This window comes from Corella eumyota, chromosome 3 (assembly GCF_963082875.1).
Source record: "Corella eumyota chromosome 3, kaCorEumy4.1, whole genome shotgun sequence".
Taxonomy (NCBI): Eukaryota; Metazoa; Chordata; class Ascidiacea; order Phlebobranchia; family Corellidae; genus Corella; species Corella eumyota.
The window spans coordinates 3,239,579-3,264,421 of NC_137492.1; the positions used below are offsets into that span (position 1 = coordinate 3,239,579).

Sequence of the window (24,843 nt, forward strand, 5' to 3'; positions counted from 1 at the left end):
GTAGCTGTTTTAGGCCATGGTCAAATCTACAAGGGATCTTGGACTTTAACACATGCCTAATATCACTGGCTAATAATAAAAATTAATACTAAAAAGCACAAAGTTTAAAAAGTGTCTTAAATGAATTTATTTTGTTTTAAATAAGATTTTCAATTTTTTATTTGGAGGATAAGCAAAAATATCCGCCGATGCGTGACAATTTTTGATTCCTACCATTTTGGTAAATAATTTAATTAAATTACTCGAAAGAAACAAATCTAAAGTCACGAGACAGATTATATTAGATGCATTGACTAAATATTTTACATATAGAACAACCACAGACACCAACATTTAAATTGACATCTATATTTTCGAAAAATGACCATTAAAGGTAGGTTAATTTGTCGTTTAAGCAATTGTAGCGATAATATTTTTTTTATCTGTCAGTCTGTTTATTTAAACATTTGTGAATATGTAAAAACATTTACTAAATACGGCCTATCTGTTTCCATATTTAAAGTAATGCACAAATAGTACCATTATCTTATTATATTATTTGCTCATTTTTATATGTATTAACTTAAAATAAATAATTTTTTTTTATGATTTCTTTTTGACAATTTATCAATCACAACCTAATAAAAGGGTAAGCAGAATACTTTTGTTTGAATATATTTAATCACATTCTATTTTAAAAACTAATGTTATTCAAAATATTATGGTTAATTTGAAGATAAGCTTTAAATACCTTAACATAGAAGTGTAAAATAAAAGTAGAGGTAATAATTTATTCATTTTTAATTTAGACTTGTACTGCTGGCATTGGCAGGTTCAGCATCTCTCACTTTCTTAATGCTTGCCTGTGTTCTTCCACAATTTGCGTAAAACTTTTCTATTTTAGAATTATTTTTCTTAAATTATATATTTTGATCTGACTTGTTTACTTTTTTTACATTTATTTATTCTTAAAGTGGAAAGGTTGACTTGACAACCTCAACAGAGGACGCGGAATTTGAGGGAATGGAAAATGAAGGAACGGAAATTGAAGGAACGAAAAATAAAGGAACCAGAAAATGAAGGAACGGAAAATGAAGGAACCGGAAAATGAAGGAACCGGAAAATGAAGGAACGGAAAATGAAGGAACCGGAAAATGAAGGAACGCAAAATAAAGGAACGGAAAATGAAGGAACGGAAATTGAAAGAAAGTAAAAAAAGGAGAGGCGGAATCCTAAAAAAATAAAACGCGGAAATTCCGTTCACTGTTTATTTGTATTTAAGTCAATATTATTTTAGAAATAAACGGGCATTTTATAGAAGAGGGTTAGGGTATGCTGGGGTAATAAAAATTAACTCATTATCGCTTATCAGTTCTTGAATAAATGACAGTAAACCTAAATAAACAGTCAACGGTATTTCCGCGTTTTATTTTTTTAGGATTCCGCTACTCCTTTTTTCACTTTCCTTCAATTTCCGTTCCTTCATTTTCCGGTTCCTTCATTTTCCGTTCCTTCATTTTCCGGTTTCTTCATTTTCCGTTCCTTTATTTTCCGGTTCCTTCATTTTCCGTTCCTTCATTTTCCGGTTCCTTCATTTTCCGGTTTCTTCATCTTCCGTTCCTTCAATTTCCATTCCCTCATTTTCAGTCGACCCCCTCAACATAGAGTAACATTAGTTACTACCCCAGTCTTGAGTTGCTTTTGGCAGTTTGGGTTATTGTAGATTACATTTGCCTCAAAGCTGCTGATTAAGTGTTGGCTCAGCAGGAGTTCATACCGTTTATAGTGCATTACCACAGCATGAGAGCAGTGAGGATCGAACCCAGGACTTCATGTAGTGAAATCAAGTGTTCTGATCACTACACCACGCTGCTGGTATATTATAAACATTGTTTTGTTTTTTCTGCAGGTCATATTGGCCCCTATTTGTGCTATTGTTTTATTTTCTTTCCCCGCTACCAATATTTATTGCACGAAGACTAGGTGGTGACATTGATTCTAGCAGCACGGCTTGCAAAGAGCTCTCAATATTTTTCACAACAGGAATAGTGATTTCTGCGTTCGGGTTACCTATCATATTAGCTCATACTAATGTTGTAAGGCGATTTTTAGAAATGTATATACTTTTTCTTTATTTATTTGTGCAAAATATGTAAAAACAGTAAATATTTTAACAGATTGTATGGGGCCAATGTGCATTTACTTTAGCTGCCAATGTCATCGCCTTTTTAACAATTATGGGATTTTTCATGTATTTTACACAAGATTCAGAATATGAGTTTCAGCGATGGTAACCAAAAATTATTCTTCATTTTTTTTTAAATTTTTCTTTATTGTTATATTGTATAGGCTTATTATTTTGGTTGAGCTGCTATAAGCTAGGCTTAAATAACTTAGTCAGAAATTAATTGGTTTATTGGCTACTAGTTATCTATTTTGCAAATCAGTTAAAATATTAATAACTTAACCATTATTATCTATAAAAAATGATGCCCACTGTTATTCTTTGTCTGCTATTAAGCATCTTATACCCATTTAAGCCAATTTTTTTTCTTATATACTATAAAAAACAGGGAGCAAAAATATTTTGGGGGCTTGTTCTGTAAAATGATTGTTTAAAAATTACGTTTAAACCAGATTTGGTTGTTCATGGTGCAATTTGGTTTAAGATATATGTTGGATTTAAACATGAAATAGATATATTAGTTAATGATTAGATGTAAATATTTTTTCTATTTACATTAATGATATCAAAAATTAATTTTTGTTTTGTTGTAAGAAATGATGTATGTAAATATTATGCAGTGTTTTTTAATATGTTTTACATAAGTGATATTTGCTCTACATAGGCCAGCAATTGCAACACATTATAAATCTTTGTATATAAAATTATAATATAATTCCTATTTGCTTTGCATCCGTTTATTCCTATAAAAAAACAGTAAAATTTACACTAAATTGCACTTTTTAATCTCTTATAGGCAGTATAACGCAATAGTAAATCTATACAGTGAAAACATTACTTAATCTCTATTTATTCTAAAAATTGTTTTTTTTTCATTTCCTACAGGCTGGTAAGAAACCTTTTTTTCTTTTTTGATTATTTATAGCAGTACCTCAGATGCCGTCATCCGATGGCCTTCGCATTTAATCTCAGACGGTGACTCCTTCCTTAATTCCGCAAACTTTTTATTGTACCCGACAATGTCGTAAATATTTTCCAAACCGTCAAAGTTGAATACCTCCATCCAGATGTTAAAACCAATGTTAGGAGAATCAAAAGACCTAACGTGATGCCACCAGTACTCAGGGACATACAACATATCGCCAGGTCTTGTTATAACCTCTGAAAATTCAATATCAGCAGCTAAGGGATACAGAGATAGGTCAACTGCTTCGGGGTTGATAGGTGATAGACCTGGTTCTACATCATAATCATTTGCATAGGCCATCTCACTGTATGTGTGATTGGCCATAATCCATCTCTTACTGCCAGATATCTGAAAAAATAAATTATCAGCACCATCTTGATGGAAAACAGACGATGCATTGTAGGTTGTGTATAAAAGATTAGATGATGAAATAGTTTCGTACAACTCAGGGCAATCTATGCTGTAGGGAAGAGGTATGTATTGCAACATTGTACTCTGTAAAGGAATTAAAGAATCCCAATACAGTTCGTTGGGCAAAGTTGAAAGAAATTCGCTGAATTTAACACGAACTTCTAACGGCCAGTTCTTTGTCCACGTCAAGCGCTTGAATGCTTTTCCATAATAATCCCCAAGATGTTCCATCAAAATATCAGTGTCATTCCAAGCTTTTAGCATATTCCACCACGACTTCCTGTTTGGTCTTATCAATACTGGAACACCTGAATGAATAAAATCCCGATAAAAATCTTCAGGTCCAGGTTCATGATACAGTATCTGAATATCATGTCGTAACTTTTTATGTTCTCCTAGAGGTAGGTGGGTTTGCGAATCGACTTTTAATATCAACAAACTCAAAAATACTCCCACTCCAATGACGAAATAACTTTTGTAGAAATCCATTACCCAATTCTGCAGTCACAGTGTTTTAAATAAGAACCTATTTAATTTTTTTGCCTGTTTAAAGAAACGAATATACAGATTAATAAAGGTGGACAAAAAGACATTTTAAATTTCCTAAGCACCGTTATACATTAAAAAACCTAATAGTGTAGCGAATTTTATTATAAGGTAGAATTTACAAAAAGGTTACTACTACCCTTAAAAAAAAGAAATGAATTTACTAAGGACAAATTTCGATTCCAGCATTTTTAAAATATAAAAAATTGAACAATTTGTAAATACAGTTTTTATTGAGTTAAAGTGTTAGAGTCCAATGGTGTATGATCTGCCGCCAGGGTTTTGAATGACAGTTACACATGGCTCCGTTATAGCCCATTCATACCACACTTTCTGTTGAGAACATTTCCTCCACAATTCTATCTCTACTTTGTCGCCCTCCTTCACACTCACAGGGTTGAGCAAGGGTAAGAATATCGGAAACCAGCTAAACATACCCGTAGAGTGGGTTTCAGGTACGATACTTATGTTTACATCCTTGTATAATGTGCAAAAGAAATATCCCGCAAAGCCATGAAGTAGACTAGTGCATGGTATATCAAATGATAGAGTAGTGTGTCTGGCGTTGTGTAGTGGGTCAGTTATAGGTATTTGGTTTTTCGATTTTGAATTTTTCTCCTGTTTTTTGGGGTGGGTAAAAGTAAATACACTTTTTGCTTTGCATAGTTCATGGTAGTTATGTAGACGAACTACATATGGTGTCTCAAATGCTGTTACCTTTGGTTTATCTCTGTCTAAATGCGATGCATTTGTTACTTCATTATAAAGCTTCTGTGACGATACAGGCGACATATATGATGTGTATGAGCACGGTATGCTGACTGCATCCGGCTTAAGAAACCTTTCAGCACCATCAAGACATTCAGGTGAGAGCTCGTTGTCACCAAACGAGCCAAGTAGTTCCGATACAATTATATCTGCTTGCTGTGGTGCCTCCCACACTCGCATATCACACGACACAACAGTTACATCATCATTCACCCATTCAGTTCTTTTTAAAAGTTGAAGTGTAACTGAGGCATTGGCGTTTTTTTCCACTGCATAACATTTGATCTTGCGACCAGCCAACTCAGCTGCTTTTAATGCAGCTCGGACCAAAGGACCTCTTCCAGCTCCTAACACCATTACAACAACTGTAGTATCACTTGCTTGTGAGTCTGTTACACGATCAATTAGACATTGTTGTATTGCATCCTGATAGTTCTGATACTTTACTGGATCTTTTTCAAAAACTTCGTAAGTTGCCGATTCCAGGTTATCCATTAATGGTTGTAAAGGTGACTGGAGGTAGTCTTCGTAACCACGTGCAAATAACTCGTATTGGTCCAAAGGAGGCCTCTTATCAAACAAATATGACATGTATTGCTGGTATACCCGCATTCCAGCATTGTGGTCATTGCTTCCTGTGACTAAAACCTGGCAATTTAGTCGATAAAGTTGTGTGATAAATGCTTGGTGCGCCCTTGATAGCACTGGGTACCCTTTTTGGTTGGTTAAAAACACAGAAGTGTTTATGATTATCAACCTAACAGGTTCGCCGAGCCATTGTTTAAGTACGAGTTCGTCTGGTAAGTCGGCTGTTATCTCAAGAGCTACTCCGATTCGGCTGTGGTTATTGCAAAGATTTCGTAACTTGTTCCACCAATCCCATGTTGTTTTATGGTTGCCTTTTTCTTCACCATGTCCATTACAAATCACTGTGTTGTTAATTGGAACATGAACCCACATCATCATACTATGGTGGCAGGTTAGAAGATGACTATAAATTAACCTAGCAAGATTAGAACACTGATAACTTTTAAGAGTCAACAGTACTGATGGTAAACTTAAATATGCTGCAAAATCAAGCTCGGCGCATGCGGCATTTTCAGCTTCTGCCTTTTCTAAATCAGAACCCACTTCCAAGCAAAGCCATTGTGAGACTCGACCCACCACTAGAGTGCACCATTCTTGGCTTTTCAGCATAAAATCCCGTCTCGAATCATCCCCAATACGATTTCCGTTTTCACTTTTTTGGAAAGTGGTTTTACTTTTTGGGTTAACAATGTCTGTACATATAAAATCATAACCCTCACCACATGCTCCCTCAATTGCATTTTCCAAATCACCTTCAAAGTTAATGGACAGTCCACAAGAAAGACGTTTTGCATTCATTTTAACCACAAAAATAACTCTCAATATTATTTAAAATAATACCCAATAAATTCAACTATTCTTATATATTTATCAAGCCTACGAAATTAAATATTAACTAAGTTATTATAACTGTAAAATTATAAACAAAACATGATTTCTATTTATTTGGAAAAGCTGACATATTGAGCTAGTTACAGCTTTGAATGTCCGCGGAAGGAAATGCAAATACCCATGTGTTCAGAGTCATCATAGTAATTGTTTTATGGCCTATACTAGGGTTGTCACAAAAATTTAAATAATACCACAAAATAATATGCAACTGAAGTTTTTAACATGAAAATAATGTTGTTTAGCGTAAATTTGTTATTTAACTTAAATTAATTATTTAATGCAAAAATGTGAAAAAAAAATTTAATTCTATAACCAAATTAAGTGGTTTGTTGTTTAGGTTCTAAATAAACATTTCCAGTAGGTTATTAACTAAATTCCACAGATGAACATTCTTAACAGTTCACTTTATTTAACAAATAGTAGCACAAATGTTCTATACGGAAAATAAATTTGGTGTAAATATAATGCATAAGTATTATTTAAGTAAAATGTAATAGATTAATTTTTTTATACTGTTGCAATTTTAAAACAAAGTCATAAGGTTAATGTACAAAAGATAAATATTTAAATAAAATAAACTATTTTCCATTAATACTACTTTAACTTATATGCAAACACTTTTTAGTAAATTGAAGAATAATGTATATAAATAAAGTTTACATAGGAAGCATTTAAAACCATATAAAAAGTAACAAAATGTGCAATATAAAAATACAATACGTAACATAGCTTTAACATATAATGAATTTATGTAGAATACATCAACTACAACAATAATTAGTTATTAATCAAAATTATAAATTGCTAATGAAATGGCAGGAAGTAATGAGCAATAAAAATAATAAATTGACATATATAGTACATGCTGATTCATCTACCTTAAAAAATAATAACATGCATACAATCAATTTCAAATTTTAGACAATCATTTTTTTTATTGAATTCGTCTTCTTGGCAGCCTAACAGTCTTATCTGCAGATGCAATTACACTTTTATACAGATCCACTGCAACAAGAAGAAAACACCACAGCAGTGGCCCCAAAATAGCTCCCTCCAATCCAAATGTATAAACACCGCCTGCAACTGCCAAGCCTGTAATGTATGGATGTGCCCCGCCAGTTTGGGAGATATCACGATAAATTGCAGTGTCAACAAACATTGTGGGCAGTAACTGAAACACAAACAGGCCAACTGCACATGGTAGGTTACCTTGTAACAGCCATATTTCTAGTGAAGATAAAAGGCATACCCAGTATGTGGTAAGGATTGGAACAACGGCAAATATAGCAGCAAGTACTGAAGGTATATACACGAGGTTTGAACCGAACATTGAATGGTTCAGCCAAGTGTATATTCCGTAAAAACAAAACATTCGCAATGATGCACCGAACACTCCACTAAGTGAGTTTTGAATTGTTGTTTCAAATAATCCCTCCTTTATAAATGGCCTTACAATAGAGCCTACCATTTGAATAGGCTTGTATTGTTTGGCACTGCTTGAAAGCGCATAGAACAATGCAGTTAAAAACACAACCAATGATAAAACAAAGTTAAGAATATATGTACCGCCGTTAAATATTGCAGAGAGTATCGATGTAATTGTGTACATTATCAAAGCAACATTACTTTGTATGACATAAAGGACAGATTCGCCGATTGACATTAGTTCTTTGACGTTATCCTGCAGCCACTGAATAACTTCATTCATACTTAACAAATCTACAATCCCATTGAAAAGTTCATTGGACCCTTTAAAAGAGGTCTGCCTTCTTAACCGTTTTTGAGGAGGCTGTTTCTTTTTTGTAAACCAACCATGGTACATTTGATCCCACATTTTTAAAACCTGCTTCTCAACTTTGTTAATATTTGCAGTCTGGCCAACTGTTGTTTGTAACTTGTTTGAAATCCATTCTCGGCCTTGCAGGTATGCAGTGTCTACCAAAGAATCTACAGTTGTATGTATAGTACCATTATCAGGTAGCCATGTCCTATACTCAGGGTGTCTTGAAACAGTTTCATTAATGACATTTGTCGTCAGCTTAACAACCAAAGTGCTTTCTTGTTGAATTTTAACAGCCAAGAACATGCTTGTTGATATGGAGAAAATAAAAAGGGAAAGAATAATAATGACACTTGTCACCATTGGAAGATATGACAAAATTCCTTGCAGTACCATTCTGTCTCCTCGCATTAGGACATTTACAAACTTTTGAATGGACATGGGGTACAACACTTGTTTGTGTTTATTGTACATCTGAACAAGACCTTGATAAATTGTTGCCATGTCCTGGTTAAAGCATTTGTATAAAAATAAGTTACACCATCCCAATGTTTTCTCATGAAAAAAGATCTTCTTGCAAACCCAAAACGCCAATGGAATTAAAATAAAAAGGAGAATCCAGAAATGTAGCCAAATTAACACAACGGAAAACAAACCAAACAAAATGTTAAGGTAGATTCCAGAAACACATGTTTCCTCATTCTGGTTATTACCAACATCTTGAACATTGCTGTTTTCATTATCTTCTGTATTATTTTCAGGGCTTACTTTACTAAACAGACCAATCAAGGTTAAAACAAGGACAATTACAAAAATAGGAATTTGAAATCTTCCAGCAATGCTCATAACATACAGAAATAGAACTAACCATATAACTACTGAAAACTTATTTAGAATTTCTGCTTGGAATATCAATGAAGTAGCAAAATAGACAATAAGCACTGTAAGAACCACCGAGTTATAGGTTTGAATGTAGAAAAATATAGATAATCCTAATTGTGAAATAAAATTTAAGGTGGATACACCGCATCCCAACAACCAAGTTAGGTAATTAAGTTGGTTTAAAATATAAATGGGTAGAAGAGCTGCAAAAATAGCAGCCAGGAATTTCCATCTCTGCATGAAAATGCCACCCACCCAATCAGAAAGCAAATTAAACAACGTCCATGGAAGAAACGTAACCGTTAATAAAAGTGGTCTTCTTTTGTCTAAACTATCCGTTAGCCAACTATCCAAAATTCTATGGAGTCCATGTTTTAGTGGAAACAAAAAAGAGCCGCATAGTACAGCCCAGAATAAGGGCTTAATAAATATTTGCAGCACGTAAAACGTGGTAACGCCCACGCTACAAACTATAGCGAAAATCGCAAGTGTGGCGACAGTATATAGGGCTTGTTTAACCGGTTTTTCGTGGCCCTCTGGTATTAATTGAGTAACGCTGTCGAAAAATACTGAGCCCTGCCTGTTCATACGACTAGTGGGTCGAATTGGTGTTTGGTCTGGAATGGTTTCCATTGCGAAAATTATTTTCAAAATTTGCGGAACTGTTTTTAAAGATTATTAAAGCCAGTTGTTGTTTTGTAACAGCGTTTATGATAAAATGTGACCGCACATGACTTTGAACAAAAAAATAACATTCCTCCTAGACAAAGTTAATAAATTTTGTTAAATGGTTATTAAAATAATTGTTTAAATTGTATTAAATTTTTGTTTAAGATCACATTAAGTTACATTTCCATGTTTACATGAACTACTAATTTAAATCGTGTATTTTTGGAGGATAACCTAAACCTATTTACGAATCGATCAGCTGATTTTTAACAACAACATAGCCATGGAATTTTCTTGATACGTTCACGTTCTTAATTTTAACGTGTCGGTATTGCATTAAAGTATTAAGTTAAAACATGGATGACCTAACTCATCTGAAAGATCGTACTTACATGCCTTCAGAGCTTAATGTATTTAAAATTCAATGGCTGCAAAAGTTAAAGATATATAAAACACAAGCGGTAAGTTGTTCGTAATCAAACAAAAATAGTTTTTTTTTAAACTACAATTAATATAAAACGTACGTACTATAAATATATATTATACGTTCTATGTTGATTTATTTTAAAATTAAGTTATGTTAATACATAATAAACCTTATATATGGGAACGGTGTTTAAAAGTTTATGTATAAATATTTTTTTAGAGATTTTTTGTAATTGGATCGAATGAAGAAGAAACAAAATTTCGAATTTTAAAAATAGACCGAACAGATCCCTGGGAATTAATCATTTTAGATGATGGGGTTTGTAAATTGTTTTGTGCCTAGAGTAAACATAAAAAATAAAACAAAATAGTCCAAAATATAAAAGTGAAATAACTTGGTTCGATCTTCACGGCTTTTATGTTGTAGTGCCTTTAAGTTAGGCACTATAAATGGTATTAACCTATGCTTAGCTTTTTTTTAGTATTATGGTATCTTTTCGAAAATTGTTTATGATTTTTACGATTTTTTATAGATTGATTATAATGCTGACCAGATATCAGATATATTGGAAAGATTACATATGGGAAATAATGTAAACATGATGGGAAAACCACAGAAAAAGGGGTTTCAACCCAGTTACATTGCATTTGGTATTATAGGTAGTCAAACAAAAATTTAAAGCAAATATTTTAACTTAAAATATTGGATGTTTTTTTTTATTTGCACTTTTATTTTTTGTAAAATGATTTGTTGGTTTATTAATTTATATTTTTTTAGGGTTTGTTAGATTTGTTGAGGGATACTACATGCTTGTGATTAGTGTGAAAACGAAAGTAGCTGAAATAGGAGGTCATAGTATTTACAAAATAGAGGATACTTCTATGATCTATATTCCAAATAGTTCAGTGAAAATACCTCACCCAGATGAAGCAAGGTAATTAAAAAAAAAGTTATTATTTTCATAAATCAAAAAATATAAATTTAAAAAAAATTTTACTACAGAATTGGTTTGCTTTCTTGGCTTTTGTGATATTAACTTTTTTAAAAAAATTAAATTCCATTTTTTTTTCTTTTTTTATAGTTTAATCCTTTAAAAATTTAAACTTGTGTTTTTTTCCAGATATTTAAAAACCTTTCAAACAGTTGACTTGTCAAGTCATTTCTACTTCAGTTACAGTTACAATTTAACCAACACCTTACAAAACAACCTCTTAACACTCAGTCAAAACCAAGAAAAATTAAAGAAAAAAGATTATCAGTAAGAAATAAAAAATAATTTTTATTTTCTGTTTTTTTAAATTTTTATTTAAGTTAAACTATAAATATTTATATATAGATAGTTAATATGATAATAAATCAAACGAAAAAAAATTCCTACATGAAATGTTCTAGTCATCAAATTTCGGTTAAAACTAGTTCAACAGGATGTTTGGTGGTGTGATATAATAATGTAAACGCTGTATTTATTAATGGATGATTTGTCAATATACTGTAACTGGTGCTTGTAAAATATATTCAAAAGCTTTATTAAACATGGTTTATCATAAAATACTTTTTTATTTTCAGTTTAGTTAACCCATGGTTTTCTTATTTTTCATTTTTCACATCTATTATAAATATATGTTTATATATGTAACTAAAACTAGGTATTTTAAATATTTTCTGGATTTGTAGAAAGGTTGACCTGGCTAAAGAAGAAGAAGAAGATGATGACAACATTTCAACGCCTGAATCTTGGATTTATGTCAACAAATTTGGTTTGCCTTCGAAAAAGTAAAAAATAAAAATATTTAAGAGTAAATAATAATATTCTAATGTTTAATAAAATTAGTGTGGTGTAATATATATAGATTTCAACTATTTTTTTTTAAATAAAATTTATTGTTCATATTTTTCAGAGCTATAAACTCAAGATCTTGCAAGAGATTTGTCTGGAACAATCATTTACTTCATGGTTTAGAAGAAGTCAGTTCACTGTGGACCCTAAACATTATTCATGGTCATATTGGACAAATTTGTATCTTTTACATTATGTGTTATAACATATATTAGTTTTTTTATTACGCCAAATTATATTTATATTAAGATTTAACAAATATTCTAGTTTGATATAGAAAGACTGTAAAGTTGGCCTTTTCACAGTGGGGATAAAGAAATATATTTGATTAGTTGTTTTTAGGGGCTCACTGGCTATAGTTTTTAAATAACTAACTTTAATAAATGAACATTTTTAGGTTTTAAAATTATATTTTTTCTTAACAAATATTTATTTGGAAAGGTGTAAATGTTTATGGTAAAGCAATCTATATAACACTTATTGGAAGACGTTCTAGTCTGTATGCTGGAACAAGATTTATTAAAAGGGGCTGCAATATAAATGTGAATACAAAAAAAACTAAACATAGAAAATTAATTTTTTTGTAAAAAATTTTTTTTAATTTAAATTTTCAAAAATATTTTAGATTTTAAAAACAAATTTTTTTCTTCAAGGGTGATGTAGCGAATGAGGTGGAGACGGAGCAGATTGTTCACTGTGCAATGACATCCTCAATCCATCATACCTCCTTTACATCCTACGTGCAACATCGAGGAAGCATCCCTGTTCATTGGGAGCAAGATATGTCAGCATCCGTTGTACCAGCTAAACCTCCAATAACAAGTAATCAAGTTTTTTTTTTTTTTTGAACTTTTTTTTGGATAACTATATGGCTAAAAAAATGTAGAAATATCCTCTTTTCCCACCCCTTTATTATTTTTAAGGTATTATATTATTAACCTGTAGATTTGAACAGATACTACTGCGCTATACATGTTAAACTATATAACTTTATTTAATAAGATTTGTCCTCGTAATTAGAAGTCTGAAGTCAAAGGCAAATTATAGGGTAACTTCAACTTCCGTTGCTTTGTTTCAAAATGCTGACTTACTGGTATTGTCAAATTTTCCCAACTAACAGTATATTGCTAGATGAGTAATTTAGCATAGCACGAAGCATTGACAGTTTACATATCACTTGAAAAGCTGTTAAACCAACTTGCAATATTTTATTATAAATTTATGATTTTTATTTTAGTATCGACAGACAATCCATACTCGCAAGCAACCGGAAAACATTTTAAGAAAATAATGAAAAGATTTGGAAGCCCTATAATTGTCCTCAATCTTGTTCGGGTAAAAATGATTTTCTAGCAAACAAATCATATAAACTTTAAAGAATTCTAAAATGTGCATAAATATTTATTTTAGAAACGGGAAAGAAGATTTAGAGAATCAGTTCTTGGTCAAGAATATAAATTAAGCGTTGATTATTTAAACCAATTTCTACCATCTAAACATCAGATTGTAGTAAGTAATGGTTTAAGTTTTTGAAGTTATATTACTTTTGTTGTATAGATTTTTATTTTCGATGTGGGAAAGATAACTTTGATATCTTATTGAATAAAATAACCTGATTATTAGACTAACAATAGGTTTTAATCTTGGCTAAAGTTTAAAATTTTCACAGCACCTTACTTGTGGGGCTATGACATGAAAGCAATGCTGGTCTAACTTAGGACCTTATGTTGTAAAGCAAAGTGTCAATTTACCTAAAATTATATATTCAACTTCAATTTAAAAAAAAAAAAATTGTAGTATCATGCAATTGATATGGCTCATTTGTCAAGAGGAAAAAAGTTGGATGTTTTAAACAGATTAGCAAATGTAGCTGAACATTCACTTCAAAAAACTGGAATTTTTTTATCCAAACCCAATTTATTTAAAACAACATTAACAGATCCTAGGTTTGTTTGTTTCTATTTTATTAAAATAAATCATTTTAAAATATTTTTTTTATTTTAATATATTAATTTTTACCATATTTAATTCTTAATTTTTTTTTAAATTTAGATGGTTACAGTTAGGTGGTAAAATGCTTGCAGGTTACAAGGTTCAAACTGGTGTGTTAAGAAGCAACTGCGTAGACTGTCTCGACCGCACAAACTCTGCCCAATTTGTGGCCGGAAAGTGTGCACTAGCATACCAACTTTATTCTCTGGGTGTTTTAAGTGAACCTGAGTTGGATTTTGACACAGATGTTATGAGGTAAAGTGAACTTTTGTTCTTCACTGGCAGTGGGGTACAGTGGTAAAAAAACAGTTATTCGTTTTTTGCTGTACTGGGTCAATACTCACAGCTTCTATGTCATTTTTGGGTTACCAGTGCTAATGTACTTTGTGTTCCTTGGGTACCAGTTGTATTGGTCTTTTTTTCTGCCTGAGGTACCAGTGGTAATGACATTTTTGTCTTATTAAGGTACCAGTACTAATGGTACTTTTGTCTTCTCAGGGTACCAGTGCTTTTGGTACTTTTGCCATTTTCGGGAACCAATGCTAATGGTGTTTTTGCAAAGATTACATAATATTCATTAAAAGATACCCATTAGCTTTTACAATAATCCAACATTGTTCATTATGATTTTTTTTATTTCAAGACTTTATGAGGAGTTATTCGAGGGACATGGTGATGTCATAGCCCTCCAATATGGAGGCTCTCAATTGGTCCATACCATCCAATCATATCGCCGCACAGTGGGCCCCTGGATAACCCACAGTAGAGATATTGTCACCACTCTGTCACGATATTACACAAACACTTTTTCGGATGCAGACAAACAGGTAAAAAACTTATAAGAAATAGTTTTAATAAAATGAGTTAATAGTTTAGTGTTCATAGTATACAACATTTCCAGCATTAAAAAAACTTATTTTAAATACAAATAACCACTTAAAAATATATATATAGAAAAAGTCTTATTATTGTAAATAGTTTTACAATGGATGAATTGCTAATATTTGTAAAATAGTTTATATATTTGCTATATTTTCCTCCATAATTTTTCTTATAAATATTTACAGAATGCAATCAACTTATTTCTTGGTGTTTTTAAACCCGATGTTACAACTGATTCGTTATGGGATCTTACCACTGATCATTATCTTCATAATAACGATGCTTGTGTATTAGCTTCTTTCTCCAAGAATAATTTAACTTGTTGGGTGAAACGGGAAACTCTGCAAACCTTGCCACTAGCAATTGAAACAAGTTAGTTTAGTAAATGTTTTTTATTTTGTTATTGATTTATTTTAAGTGTATTTTGCTATTTAAACATAGAGTAACATGTGATGCCCTAAACTCAGTCTAAACATAGAGTAACATGTGATGCCTTAAACTCAGTCTAAACATAGAGTAACATGTGATGCCTTAAACTCAGTCTAAACATAGAGTAACATGTGATGCCTTAAACTCAGTCTATACATAGAGTAACATGTGATGCCCTGACCCAGTCTAAACATAGAGTAACATGTGATGCCCTGACCCAGTCTTAAATTTTTTTTTACAGTTTTAGATATTATTGATATTATTCATCAATGATTAACTTTATAATTTTTTTTGGCTTAGCAAAAGTTTATATTATTTTAAGTACTTTAGTCTAGGGTGCTACAGCATAAAAGCAGTAGGGATCGAACTCAAAACCTCATATAGTAAAGCCAAGTGTTTTAACTACAACCTTGTCTTTCATTACAATGCCTTACTTAGGTTCAGGACAATTTGGAAGCAGTCCTTATAGTTTTTACATATCCAATAGCTGTGATTTTTTTTCTTTTTTGTAGTTGAATCAATAAGAGAAGATGAAGAAAATGAATTCGATGAATGTCACACTTCCACCCGATCAAGTGACCTGAATCATTGTGAAGATTGTGTTGATTGGTACAAAGATATTCACAGACCCGACATTTTCACTTCGTTTGATGATTTATTTGCAATTGGAATCACTAATACTTTAACTAGGTATTTGCTTTATTTTTTAGTCAATTTAAAAATGCAATTTGTTATATTATTAATGTGAGTTTTTTTTATATTTAGATGCATATCAGCTGGTTATAATAATCTAAGCCCTTTTACGATACGAAGTGAGAATTGGCAGCAACTAAAGTAAGATTTTGTCACTATGTATTTACAGGTTGAGGCTAGAATAACGTAGGTTAAATAAGATCAACAATATCTCATAATGCTAAAGTATACTAGAGGCTGGGCCGGGGTAACTAATGTTACTTTTTTATACTTCATCATCCTTAATGTGGGAAGGTTAACTTCACAACCTATACATAGAGTAATATTAGTTACCCTGTCCCAGTTTTGAGTTATCACAGCATGAGAGCAGTGGGGATCAAACGCAGGATCTTATGAAGTAAAGAAAAGTGTTCTGACCACTACACACTGCTGTTAGTTGTTTTATGTTTTGGTTTTATAGTCGGCCTTATTAGAAATAAACTAATAAAAAATGCGTTATACTAACAACTAGTTATAGTATCTCTTTGTATATATATAGACATGAAACTTCACAACCTGATAGTATGACGTCACAGAACGATGGAACGTCTAATGATTCGACAGACAGTGATGTATCTGACCTGGGAAAATATGACTCGTTTAATATGATGGAAAACTCAGAACATAAATTTAAGTTTCCCTGGCTTCGAGAACCAACATTGGAGGTAAAAAAATAAAAGTTATTTTCACTTTAGTGTCTTTAATTAAGGGCACTTTTTTAATCTTTTTTTGAGAATTAATTTTTGTATGTCAAGATCTATTGGTCTTGTGTTTAATCCCCATTATAAATGTTACCCTATCTAATATATTGGAGGTTTATTTAAAATAAGAATGTTTTTAATAAAAAATTATACTAATTTTGCATTGCAAAAGTAAAAAAATCAAAATTATTAAGAAGTTTTTTGGTTTATATTTTTTACATATTTTGTTTTAGGATTTTTCACCTGAAACTTTGTATGGAATTAATGATGATCCTCCATCCCTATCTGATGTGGAAAAATATCAGAAATATATAAGTGGTGAAGACCTGTTAATCCCTTAGTAAGTTAAAATTCAAACAGAAACATTTATAAAGCATGATCTTTAATTTTTAATAACCTACGAAACAGGCTTATCATCTTATATATAAGCCTTTGCCAGTTATAATATTTTTGACCTTGTAATATTGCTTGATTATTATTTTGCTTGTTGGGTTAGGCCAAAATTGCCTATTAAGGATATTTACTAAACCAGTGGTAATTAAACCTTGGATATTACATAGTTGTACCTATTGTATATGCTACTACCTATTGTATATGCTACTACAGAGACAATATTGCATAAATATTATTTTAAAATGCTTATTTATTTTTACATTTTAGTCGTCCATCCATCGATGAAAATGGCAACCCCATCTCAATACTGCCACTTAGTGTAGACGAACACTCACTGCAAATATATAAAGACAGTGAGAGTCACAACTACCACGTGGACAAGCAATTCTATATTGACTACATTGCACAGTATAAGCAGGGATAACATCTTGTCCAAAGATTGTTTTTCTTTTTTTGTCTGTTTTTACACAGTCTAGGCTAGGGTGATCACCATAATTTACGTTTTGTATTTTTGTTAGGTGTTTTACTAAATCTTTTGTGGAAATCAAATTATGTTCCCAGATTTTGTGTTTTTTTATACTTGCCCTGCAATAATTAATAACAGTTTATATATTAATAGGTTTAGTGTAGTAATAGTTTGATATTATATTTTAGTTCAAAGCATTATGAGATTTACTTATATTTTTTTTGTTTAATAAATACAAAAAATATTATAAATTTTACTATGTTATTGTAGGTGCTTTTTAAATTATCAAAAAGCTAATTTATTAACAAATATTAAAAGAAAATAGAATAGATTTGTATGAAAAAGTTTAAACTAAATTTTTCTGTAGTAACATGTTATATATATCAAAGGAAACAAGGGGTTTTAATATTTTTAACAAACTAAAAAATGGCGTATAGGTAAAAGAGAATTTTTTTGTAATAATAGCACCTGCTATAAAGCATTGAAAGCTCAAAATTTTCCATTCGGCGCGGCGCGAGGAATGCGACGTCTTAATTAGTGCGTCTTTTCGCAAAATTCCGCGCTGTTACAAATTTTACAAAACTGAACTGCCCAAATTTATTGCCAAATAAGGTTATAGATTGTGTTGCAATTTTCTTCATAAAGCGAGGAACGTGACGTCATGATTAGTGCGCCTCTTCGAGAAATTCCTTTATCACGTGCCCGAGTTGTTGCAACATAATCAGCGTTTGCTAAGCACGTGTTAGATGTTAAGTTGTGGTTTAAAGCTTTAATCATAACTAATAGTAATAAAAAAATGAATAAACATTAGGATATTAGAACAGGTTATTATGGTTTATTAAAATAACAATGTTTTAATGATTTGTTTAGAAGATTTAAACAAATATATTTTGAGTAACAGTTTTAAAAGCGCCTTTGCAATACAAGGCGGCGTGCAAGTACGCGCGTTCTTCCACGTGACCAGTGACGTAGAGCTCCGTGGCAAATTCTAGTTTGAAATCGGAGTTTTAGTTATTTTTAGTTGGACATAGAGGTGAGTAGACATGTTTTTGTTAATGGTTTCTAGTTATTTTTTGTAAGTCATTTACCTTATATAGATATATATTAGGGGAATATTTAATAAATACCTATTAGATTTGATTAATAATTTGCATTTTTAAACAAAAATATTTTCTTAAAAGTTGTTTTTTTTGCCATTAATAAACATTTTGGTTTTTTAATGTTTTTTTTTATAATGAACAGTTAATGTTGTAGGTCAAAATACAGTACAATGTGTTATTGCGGATTGTATTTATTAAAAAATACTTTTTTTCTAGATCGGTAATGAAAGTTGAACTTGCTCTGGTGTGACAACTTGTGAGCAATATTTCTCACAACTTTTCCAGGTGATATTTTGTTGAAAAAATTTACCTTTTTATTGATGTATAGTTGTATAATATAAATAAATTTCTATATGACACTATTTTAATTTTTAAACTTACATAATACACAAGTATATACCCAAAATTAAACCTAAAAGTTAAGTTTTATTTTTAATAAAAGTAAAAATTTATCCTAAATATTTATGGACATTATTAAACCTGTGTTGATGCACAGGTACCTCTACAAAGTAGTCGATGAGGTATTTAAACTAACTCATAAAATATTTAACATAAATTTTGGCATATCTTAGATATTTGGCATATCAAACTTAAAAATTGGCATTCATAAAAAATTTTGGCACTTTTTTCCCCAGATATAAAAAAACAGCATATCATAAAGTATTTGGCACAAAAATTGCAAATCAGCATATCTTAAAATATTTGGCACAGAATAATTAAAAAATTAAACAATCTTATTTTTTTGACACAAAAATTTGCATTTGGCATATTATAAGTACACAAAGATTGACATATATTAAGTATTGGGGAAACTAATTAAGATAGGGTTTAGTGTTCCTTATTTTTTGCTAAACAATTTTTTTTGTGTAGCAAAAGTGGATTATATTTGGATTAAATAATTGGAGGAAAAAGATAATGGCAGGAATTGGAGGAATGGAAAATGGATGGAATCTTCATAAGGCTTCTTTGCAACTAGCAAAGGGGATGTTAAGTTTTAAAAACCTCAGGACCCGAAGACAAACTTTTAATAACTCAGGACCTTAGGATGAGGTCTGTAGGGCTGTAGGTTTTCACGTGTCTATTTTTTTATATGTACTGCATAATAAAGCGCTTTAAGATTTTCATGGGTTAAAAGATTATAGTATCACGGTCTATTTTTCTATTATTTTGTGACTGGTTAACTACTCATAATTTTGCGCATTAAATGTTGTATAGTTGACACAGTCCCAAGTGTGTTTAGGTTTCTGTGTGATCATAATTATATTAAACGGGACTGTTTAATGGGTTTTTAGATGTTTTGGCGCATGTAATGTATAGAGAATATAGAATAGGATTTATAAAACTAGGCTTAAGTGTGTGTTATGTGTATTTTACGCAAAAGAAGAACTCCAAAAAAGTCTCAGGACCTCACTTTAACTTGGTGAACTTTAAAAAAAAAGTCTCAGGACCTCATTTAAAGGTAGGCTGTAGGGATGTACCGAAATATAATATTTATTTATGTGTGTTTTTAATGCAATTTTATATGTGTGGTATGGGCGTTGCCCAAACCTAAATATTATCTAAATTCGTGGGAGGTACCCGAACTAAACTTTTTTGTCAATGTGTGGACTGTGCCCAAACTAAACTATTTAAATAAAGTGTGGGTGGAACCCAAAATAACTTAGACGAGAATACAAATTTAAATTTAGACATGCAAAAAACAGAAAACATACAAAAATTTTGTAACAGGCAGTTCTTAATTCTTCTACTTTTAAAAACAACCACATATCTTTTATTTTTTGCAGGCGTTTCTTAATTTTTCTGCTTTAAAAAGCATCCACATATATATCCCTTTATTTTTTGCAGGCGTTTCTTATTTTCCACTCTTTCCAGATCTATTTTAATTATTAACTTAAACCATTATTCCAACAGAGGCATTTTAACCAATTATTTTTTTACAGGGGCCTTACTAAACAATTATTTTTATACAGGGGCCTTACTAACCAACTATTTTTTTACAGGGGCCTTACTAACCAATTATTTTTTTTACAGGGGCCTTACTAACCAACTATTTTTTACAGGGGCCTTACTAACAACTATTTTTTTACAGGGGCCTTACTAACCAACTATTTTTTTACAGGGGCCTTACTAACCAACTATTTTTTTACAGGGGCCTTACTAACCAATTATTTTTTACAGGGGCCTTACTAACCGATTATTTATTTACAGGGGCCTTAATAACCAATTATTTTCTTACAGGGGCCTTAATAACCAACTATTTTTTTACAGGGGCCTTACTAACCAATTATTCTTTTACAGGGGCCTTACTAACCAAACTAACTTCGTAAAGTTTTTTTTTCCACAGGCTAGATTACCACAAACAAATTTTAACATTATATTTTTTTATTTTTAGATTCTGGTTGCTGTATTTATGAAGAGTCGTCGATTTGTTTTTGGCCAATTTTAATTTGTTCTTTATTTTTAGAGTTCCTGCTAAAAGAAAACTTCAATTTAACATTTTTTTCAGCCAAACCAAATAACCAATTATTTTTTCAGGTTTTTTTCTACAGGGTAAATTACCATAAATAAATAAATACTAACTCTGTTTTTTTATATTTAGATTCTGGTTGTCGAGCAAAAAAGTTTGTATAAAACCAAGTTTTACTATATAACAACAACAACATTAAATACAAATTTATTTACTTTTTATTAACTTAAACACTGTAAATTTAAAAAAAACAAAAGACACACTATGATAAAATTTCTCTACAACATTTTAATTATTATTTTTTTGTAGATGTATGTAAACTGGAATGTATGTCTTCTACTCTTACTGCAAGGACAAAAACAATTTTTGTGAATCCTTATTGCAAAGTACAATAATTAAACATTTTGATCAAATATGGGATTGTGTTTTTGTTTTTGCTGAACCAAATTACCAATTTCATGTTACATTTTTTGTGTTTTAATATGTTTGATATTTATAAAACATTAGTGTAACTGTACCTTTTTCGTAATGCAAATTTTACTTTTGCTGTAAAATATTTTCGAAATTATTGTGTAACGTAAATATATTTTTTAAATAATTCATATATACATTTATTCTTAACATATTTGTTTAATTTTTTCATTAGCATGCTTTGATTACGTATTGAAAAATTTAAACTTTTTTTATGTAAAAACACAATTTATCCTTTATTTTCTCGTACATTATGTGTCTTGTAGTTCTTATTGTTTTGTTATTTCTTCTGTGTACTTTTCGCAATATTAATAAACCTGTAAAAATATTATTGTATACTTGCTTTTAACCTTTTAATGTTACATTGACCAATGCCTTAAAAAATAATTAAAATTTTGACATAAGATATAATTTTTACTTATACTTTCTAAAATATTTAAAACTTTAATACCATTAGATATAATTTTACATTGTCATAGTACCATGAATTATAATTTCACATTATCCAAAACTTTATAAAATAACTTAAACTCTGACATTATACCATGTGATATAATTTTACATTGTCCTAATAACATGATAAATAATTAAAACTCAGTTCTATTATCATAAGAAGTAATATGCCACAATGTCCTATACCAAAAAAGTTAACCAATAAAAAAGAAAATTTGTTTATTAAAACGAATAGCTAAAGCTTTCCAATTACTGATTAAGGTCAGAAGGTACGAAGCACTGTGAAACTGTTCTTATAGCATATTTTTTGTACCAGAAAGTGCGTTAAAGAAAACTTACGTAGTCCTTAGTCCAAGAATATTGAATTTGACTCTTACTTACGTAGTCCTTAGTCCAAGAATATTAAATTTGAATTGTTCTTAATTACAAACGTTTATTGACAAATTTATTTTGAGTAAACTTTGGAAAACCTATCATGACTGGACTAGTACGAAGTATTTTAATAACACAAAAATAATACATTTACATAAACTGTAGCTCTATGTTTAGTAAACTCACGTTTTTGTGTCTTGCATGCAGTTACTCAGTTTCTATAGAAAATATTTATTTGTGGATTTGTAATTTATTAAAAAGCCAGTTTAACTGCTAAGGCTAGACAACAGTTGACTATGGATTTTAAGATAGCTTTATTCGGTATTTTAGGTAAGTTATTTTAATAGTATTTTTGGTTAACAAAAAAAAATTGTTTTTAACTTTAAAATATCTGTTCATGCAGCCATTTTACAAATCCAGTACTGCCTTACCAGCATTACTTTTGCAAATCCTAGTGGGAACATATTTTCGTATTTCTTGTCTCGGTTAACAAATAGACGTATTATTCATGTTGAACATACCACGTACAACTTTACAAATGTGGCAGATTACAACGTTTTTCAGCTCCGAACTTACTACATTAATTCGCCTATGACGACGGAAATCAATTATCCAGACGGTAAATACATGCTTTAAGTATATAGGCTTATAATTTGGTGAATTTATGACTTTTCAACTGAAATATAGAAATGGCTATCTATTTAAGCCCAAGTTGTATTAATTAACATAACTTATTTTTCATTTCTATAAATAAACATGACAATTAACTTGGGGTAATTATATATATTTTTACAGTTGTAATTTAAAAAAATACTTTTAATTGATAATGCAGTTAACTTATTTTGTTTACAGGTAGCTTTAATGAAGAACCAGTCCGAACACAAAATAGAATTTGCAACATTTACATAAACCCTACTGAACAAGAAATCGACTATACACGTTGTTTTTCACCCGCACAAAGTAGCCTGTGTTCAAGTTCCGAAAATCTTAATATTAGCGTGGCAGAGTCTTGGCCACCTGCATTGGCCATCTCAACTTATGCAAACGGTGAAGCCTTTTTAGAGTACGACTTTTTTAGGTGTCCAGTTATAAGCGAAACAGCAGCAACGACAACAGCGACCACGACTACAAGTTTAAATACAGACATCTTTGGTTTTTTTCTTAACAATGATTTTTTTGACCGTGAAGATACTCAGATCCTTTCAAGACCTGGTAGAAGACCACCTTCCAGTCCTGAAATGACAAGTTGGTGGCCTAAACTTTTTTTGTAAAACTCTAAGTCATGTTTTTAAAAATTTAGCTTATTTGTATGTTTTTGTAGCAGCTTGCAGGGCGGAGATTGCTAGAAACCAGCAAAACACTAAAATTGTTTCAATTGTTCTTGGTGTCACTGGTTTGACTTGCGGAATTATTTTCATTGCGTTGTGCATAAGGTGGACCCAGCATACTCTAATGATTAACATCATTTTGTCGTTAAAGTATTGGTAAAACAATTTTTTTTTAACTCTTCTTTGTTAAAATTTGCAGATCGAAAAAAAGTACCAAAAAATCTGTGAAGGAAAATACCAGCAGCCAGAATGTTACCGTCGTTAGTAACGCGTCAAACAGTGCAGAGAGTTCCCAACCCGCCAAAACCTCGACACCTTATTACGTTAATGATCCAAAAAGTAGAAATCATTACTATTCTACTCCTGCCGATAATTACGATACAGTTGAAGATGACGAAGGTTATGTAAAACTTAACCATCGGCCATCAGGAAAAGCTTTCAAAGGAAGTGGTAATTCGGCCTTCCTCGATCCTGCGGCGAATAAAAATCCCGTTTACATTGAATTTAATCAATAAGCAGTGGCAATTTTTTTGATTTTGTTTGTATTTAAAGCTATTGAATTTCTGTTAAGTGAATTTATCGTGTACAGAATGAGGAAAATAAAACATAAAATATATTACAAGAATAATGCGTGATGTGATACATTTTGTAGTATAAAAATAATTAATTAAAAATAGAAAATAAATTATCACGCCACAAACAATAAATGTGTTTCTTTATTAATATATTGCTAAAAATGAGCTAAAAACAATTTAAAATAACTGCAAAAAAACTTTTGCGGTAAACTTTAGTTATTGTTGTTTTGACTGGCGGGAAAATAGCATGCATGGCGCGAAGTTAAAGATTGGATAACGTCTTTGTGTTTATACAGTCAGCAGTTTGTGAAATTGTGTAATTAAGGCAATTTTACACAAAATTTGATAATATAGAACAATGTTAATACTCGTGTTAATACAATGTTAATACTAGGGGGCATTTTTTTCCTTTAGTTGGGTATTTTGAAAATAAAACACGATGTTTTCCTTGGATTTTGAAAACTGCGTGTACGTTAAGAGACAGAGTGGGTTGATCAATCTCTATTATACTATAGGTCATTTATTTGCCTTCTTTAAGATCCAAAAAGTATA

At 30.9% G+C, this 24,843-nt stretch overlaps 5 protein-coding genes across 5 annotated transcripts; 2 read left to right on the top strand and 3 right to left on the bottom strand.

Moving 5' to 3' along the window:
• The first annotated feature begins 234 nt into the window (after positions 1 to 234).
• LOC145744914 (leptin receptor gene-related protein-like) lies at positions 235 to 2,949 on the top strand. Its single transcript, XM_082562881.1, has 4 exons — positions 235 to 373; positions 788 to 863; positions 1,889 to 2,075; positions 2,157 to 2,949. The coding sequence occupies exons 1-4, from the start codon at positions 361 to 363 to the stop codon at positions 2,271 to 2,273; spliced, it is 393 nt and encodes a 130-aa protein (XP_082419007.1). The 5' UTR covers positions 235 to 360; the 3' UTR covers positions 2,274 to 2,949.
• On the bottom strand, positions 2,479 to 4,074 carry LOC145744913 (jumonji C domain-containing protein 5-like). The gene has a single exon (XM_082562880.1). It carries the CDS (start codon positions 4,029 to 4,031, stop codon positions 3,084 to 3,086), a length of 948 nt encoding a protein of 315 aa, XP_082419006.1. The 5' UTR covers positions 4,032 to 4,074; the 3' UTR covers positions 2,479 to 3,083.
• Positions 4,075 to 4,086: 12 nt separating this feature from the next.
• On the bottom strand, positions 4,087 to 6,307 carry LOC145744915 (protein arginine N-methyltransferase 5-like). The gene has a single exon (XM_082562882.1). It carries the CDS (start codon positions 6,240 to 6,242, stop codon positions 4,335 to 4,337), a length of 1,908 nt encoding a protein of 635 aa, XP_082419008.1. The 5' UTR covers positions 6,243 to 6,307; the 3' UTR covers positions 4,087 to 4,334.
• Positions 6,308 to 7,005: 698 nt separating this feature from the next.
• LOC145744692 (transmembrane protein 245-like) lies at positions 7,006 to 9,648 on the bottom strand. The gene has a single exon (XM_082562605.1). It carries the CDS (start codon positions 9,628 to 9,630, stop codon positions 7,270 to 7,272), a length of 2,361 nt encoding a protein of 786 aa, XP_082418731.1. The 5' UTR covers positions 9,631 to 9,648; the 3' UTR covers positions 7,006 to 7,269.
• A 314-nt stretch (positions 9,649 to 9,962) lies between these two features.
• On the top strand, positions 9,963 to 17,769 carry LOC145746516 (polyphosphoinositide phosphatase-like). Its single transcript, XM_082564812.1, has 20 exons — positions 9,963 to 10,127; positions 10,313 to 10,411; positions 10,626 to 10,752; positions 10,871 to 11,027; positions 11,214 to 11,351; positions 11,768 to 11,866; positions 11,992 to 12,110; positions 12,372 to 12,472; positions 12,584 to 12,752; positions 13,168 to 13,265; positions 13,341 to 13,439; positions 13,728 to 13,876; positions 13,983 to 14,177; positions 14,566 to 14,749; positions 14,990 to 15,176; positions 15,746 to 15,923; positions 15,999 to 16,067; positions 16,465 to 16,630; positions 16,900 to 17,006; positions 17,327 to 17,769. The coding sequence occupies exons 1-20, from the start codon at positions 10,023 to 10,025 to the stop codon at positions 17,481 to 17,483; spliced, it is 2,703 nt and encodes a 900-aa protein (XP_082420938.1). The 5' UTR covers positions 9,963 to 10,022; the 3' UTR covers positions 17,484 to 17,769.
• Positions 17,770 to 24,843: the final 7,074 nt, after the last annotated feature.

What these genes read in the sequence shown, in the direction of transcription:
- LOC145744915 (XM_082562882.1), bottom strand. Translation starts at nt 6,242, where the DNA reads ATGAATGCAAAACGTCTTTCTTGTGGACTGTCCATTAACTTTGAAGGT.
- LOC145744692 (XM_082562605.1), bottom strand. Translation starts at nt 9,630, where the DNA reads ATGGAAACCATTCCAGACCAAACACCAATTCGACCCACTAGTCGTATG.
- LOC145746516 (XM_082564812.1), top strand. Translation starts at nt 10,023, where the DNA reads ATGGATGACCTAACTCATCTGAAAGATCGTACTTACATGCCTTCAGAG. An exon ending in AAAGGGGCTGCAATATAAAT is followed by an intron (nt 12,473 to 12,583) that starts GTGAATACAAAA and finishes TTTTTCTTCAAG; the next exon opens with GGTGATGTAGCGAATGAGGT. An exon ending in GAGAATTGGCAGCAACTAAA is followed by an intron (nt 16,068 to 16,464) that starts GTAAGATTTTGT and finishes GTATATATATAG; the next exon opens with ACATGAAACTTCACAACCTG.
- LOC145744914 (XM_082562881.1), top strand. An exon ending in TGTGTTCTTCCACAATTTGC is followed by an intron (nt 864 to 1,888) that starts GTAAAACTTTTC and finishes TTTTTTCTGCAG; the next exon opens with GTCATATTGGCCCCTATTTG. An exon ending in TATTAGCTCATACTAATGTT is followed by an intron (nt 2,076 to 2,156) that starts GTAAGGCGATTT and finishes ATATTTTAACAG; the next exon opens with ATTGTATGGGGCCAATGTGC.
- LOC145744913 (XM_082562880.1), bottom strand. Translation starts at nt 4,031, where the DNA reads ATGGATTTCTACAAAAGTTATTTCGTCATTGGAGTGGGAGTATTTTTG.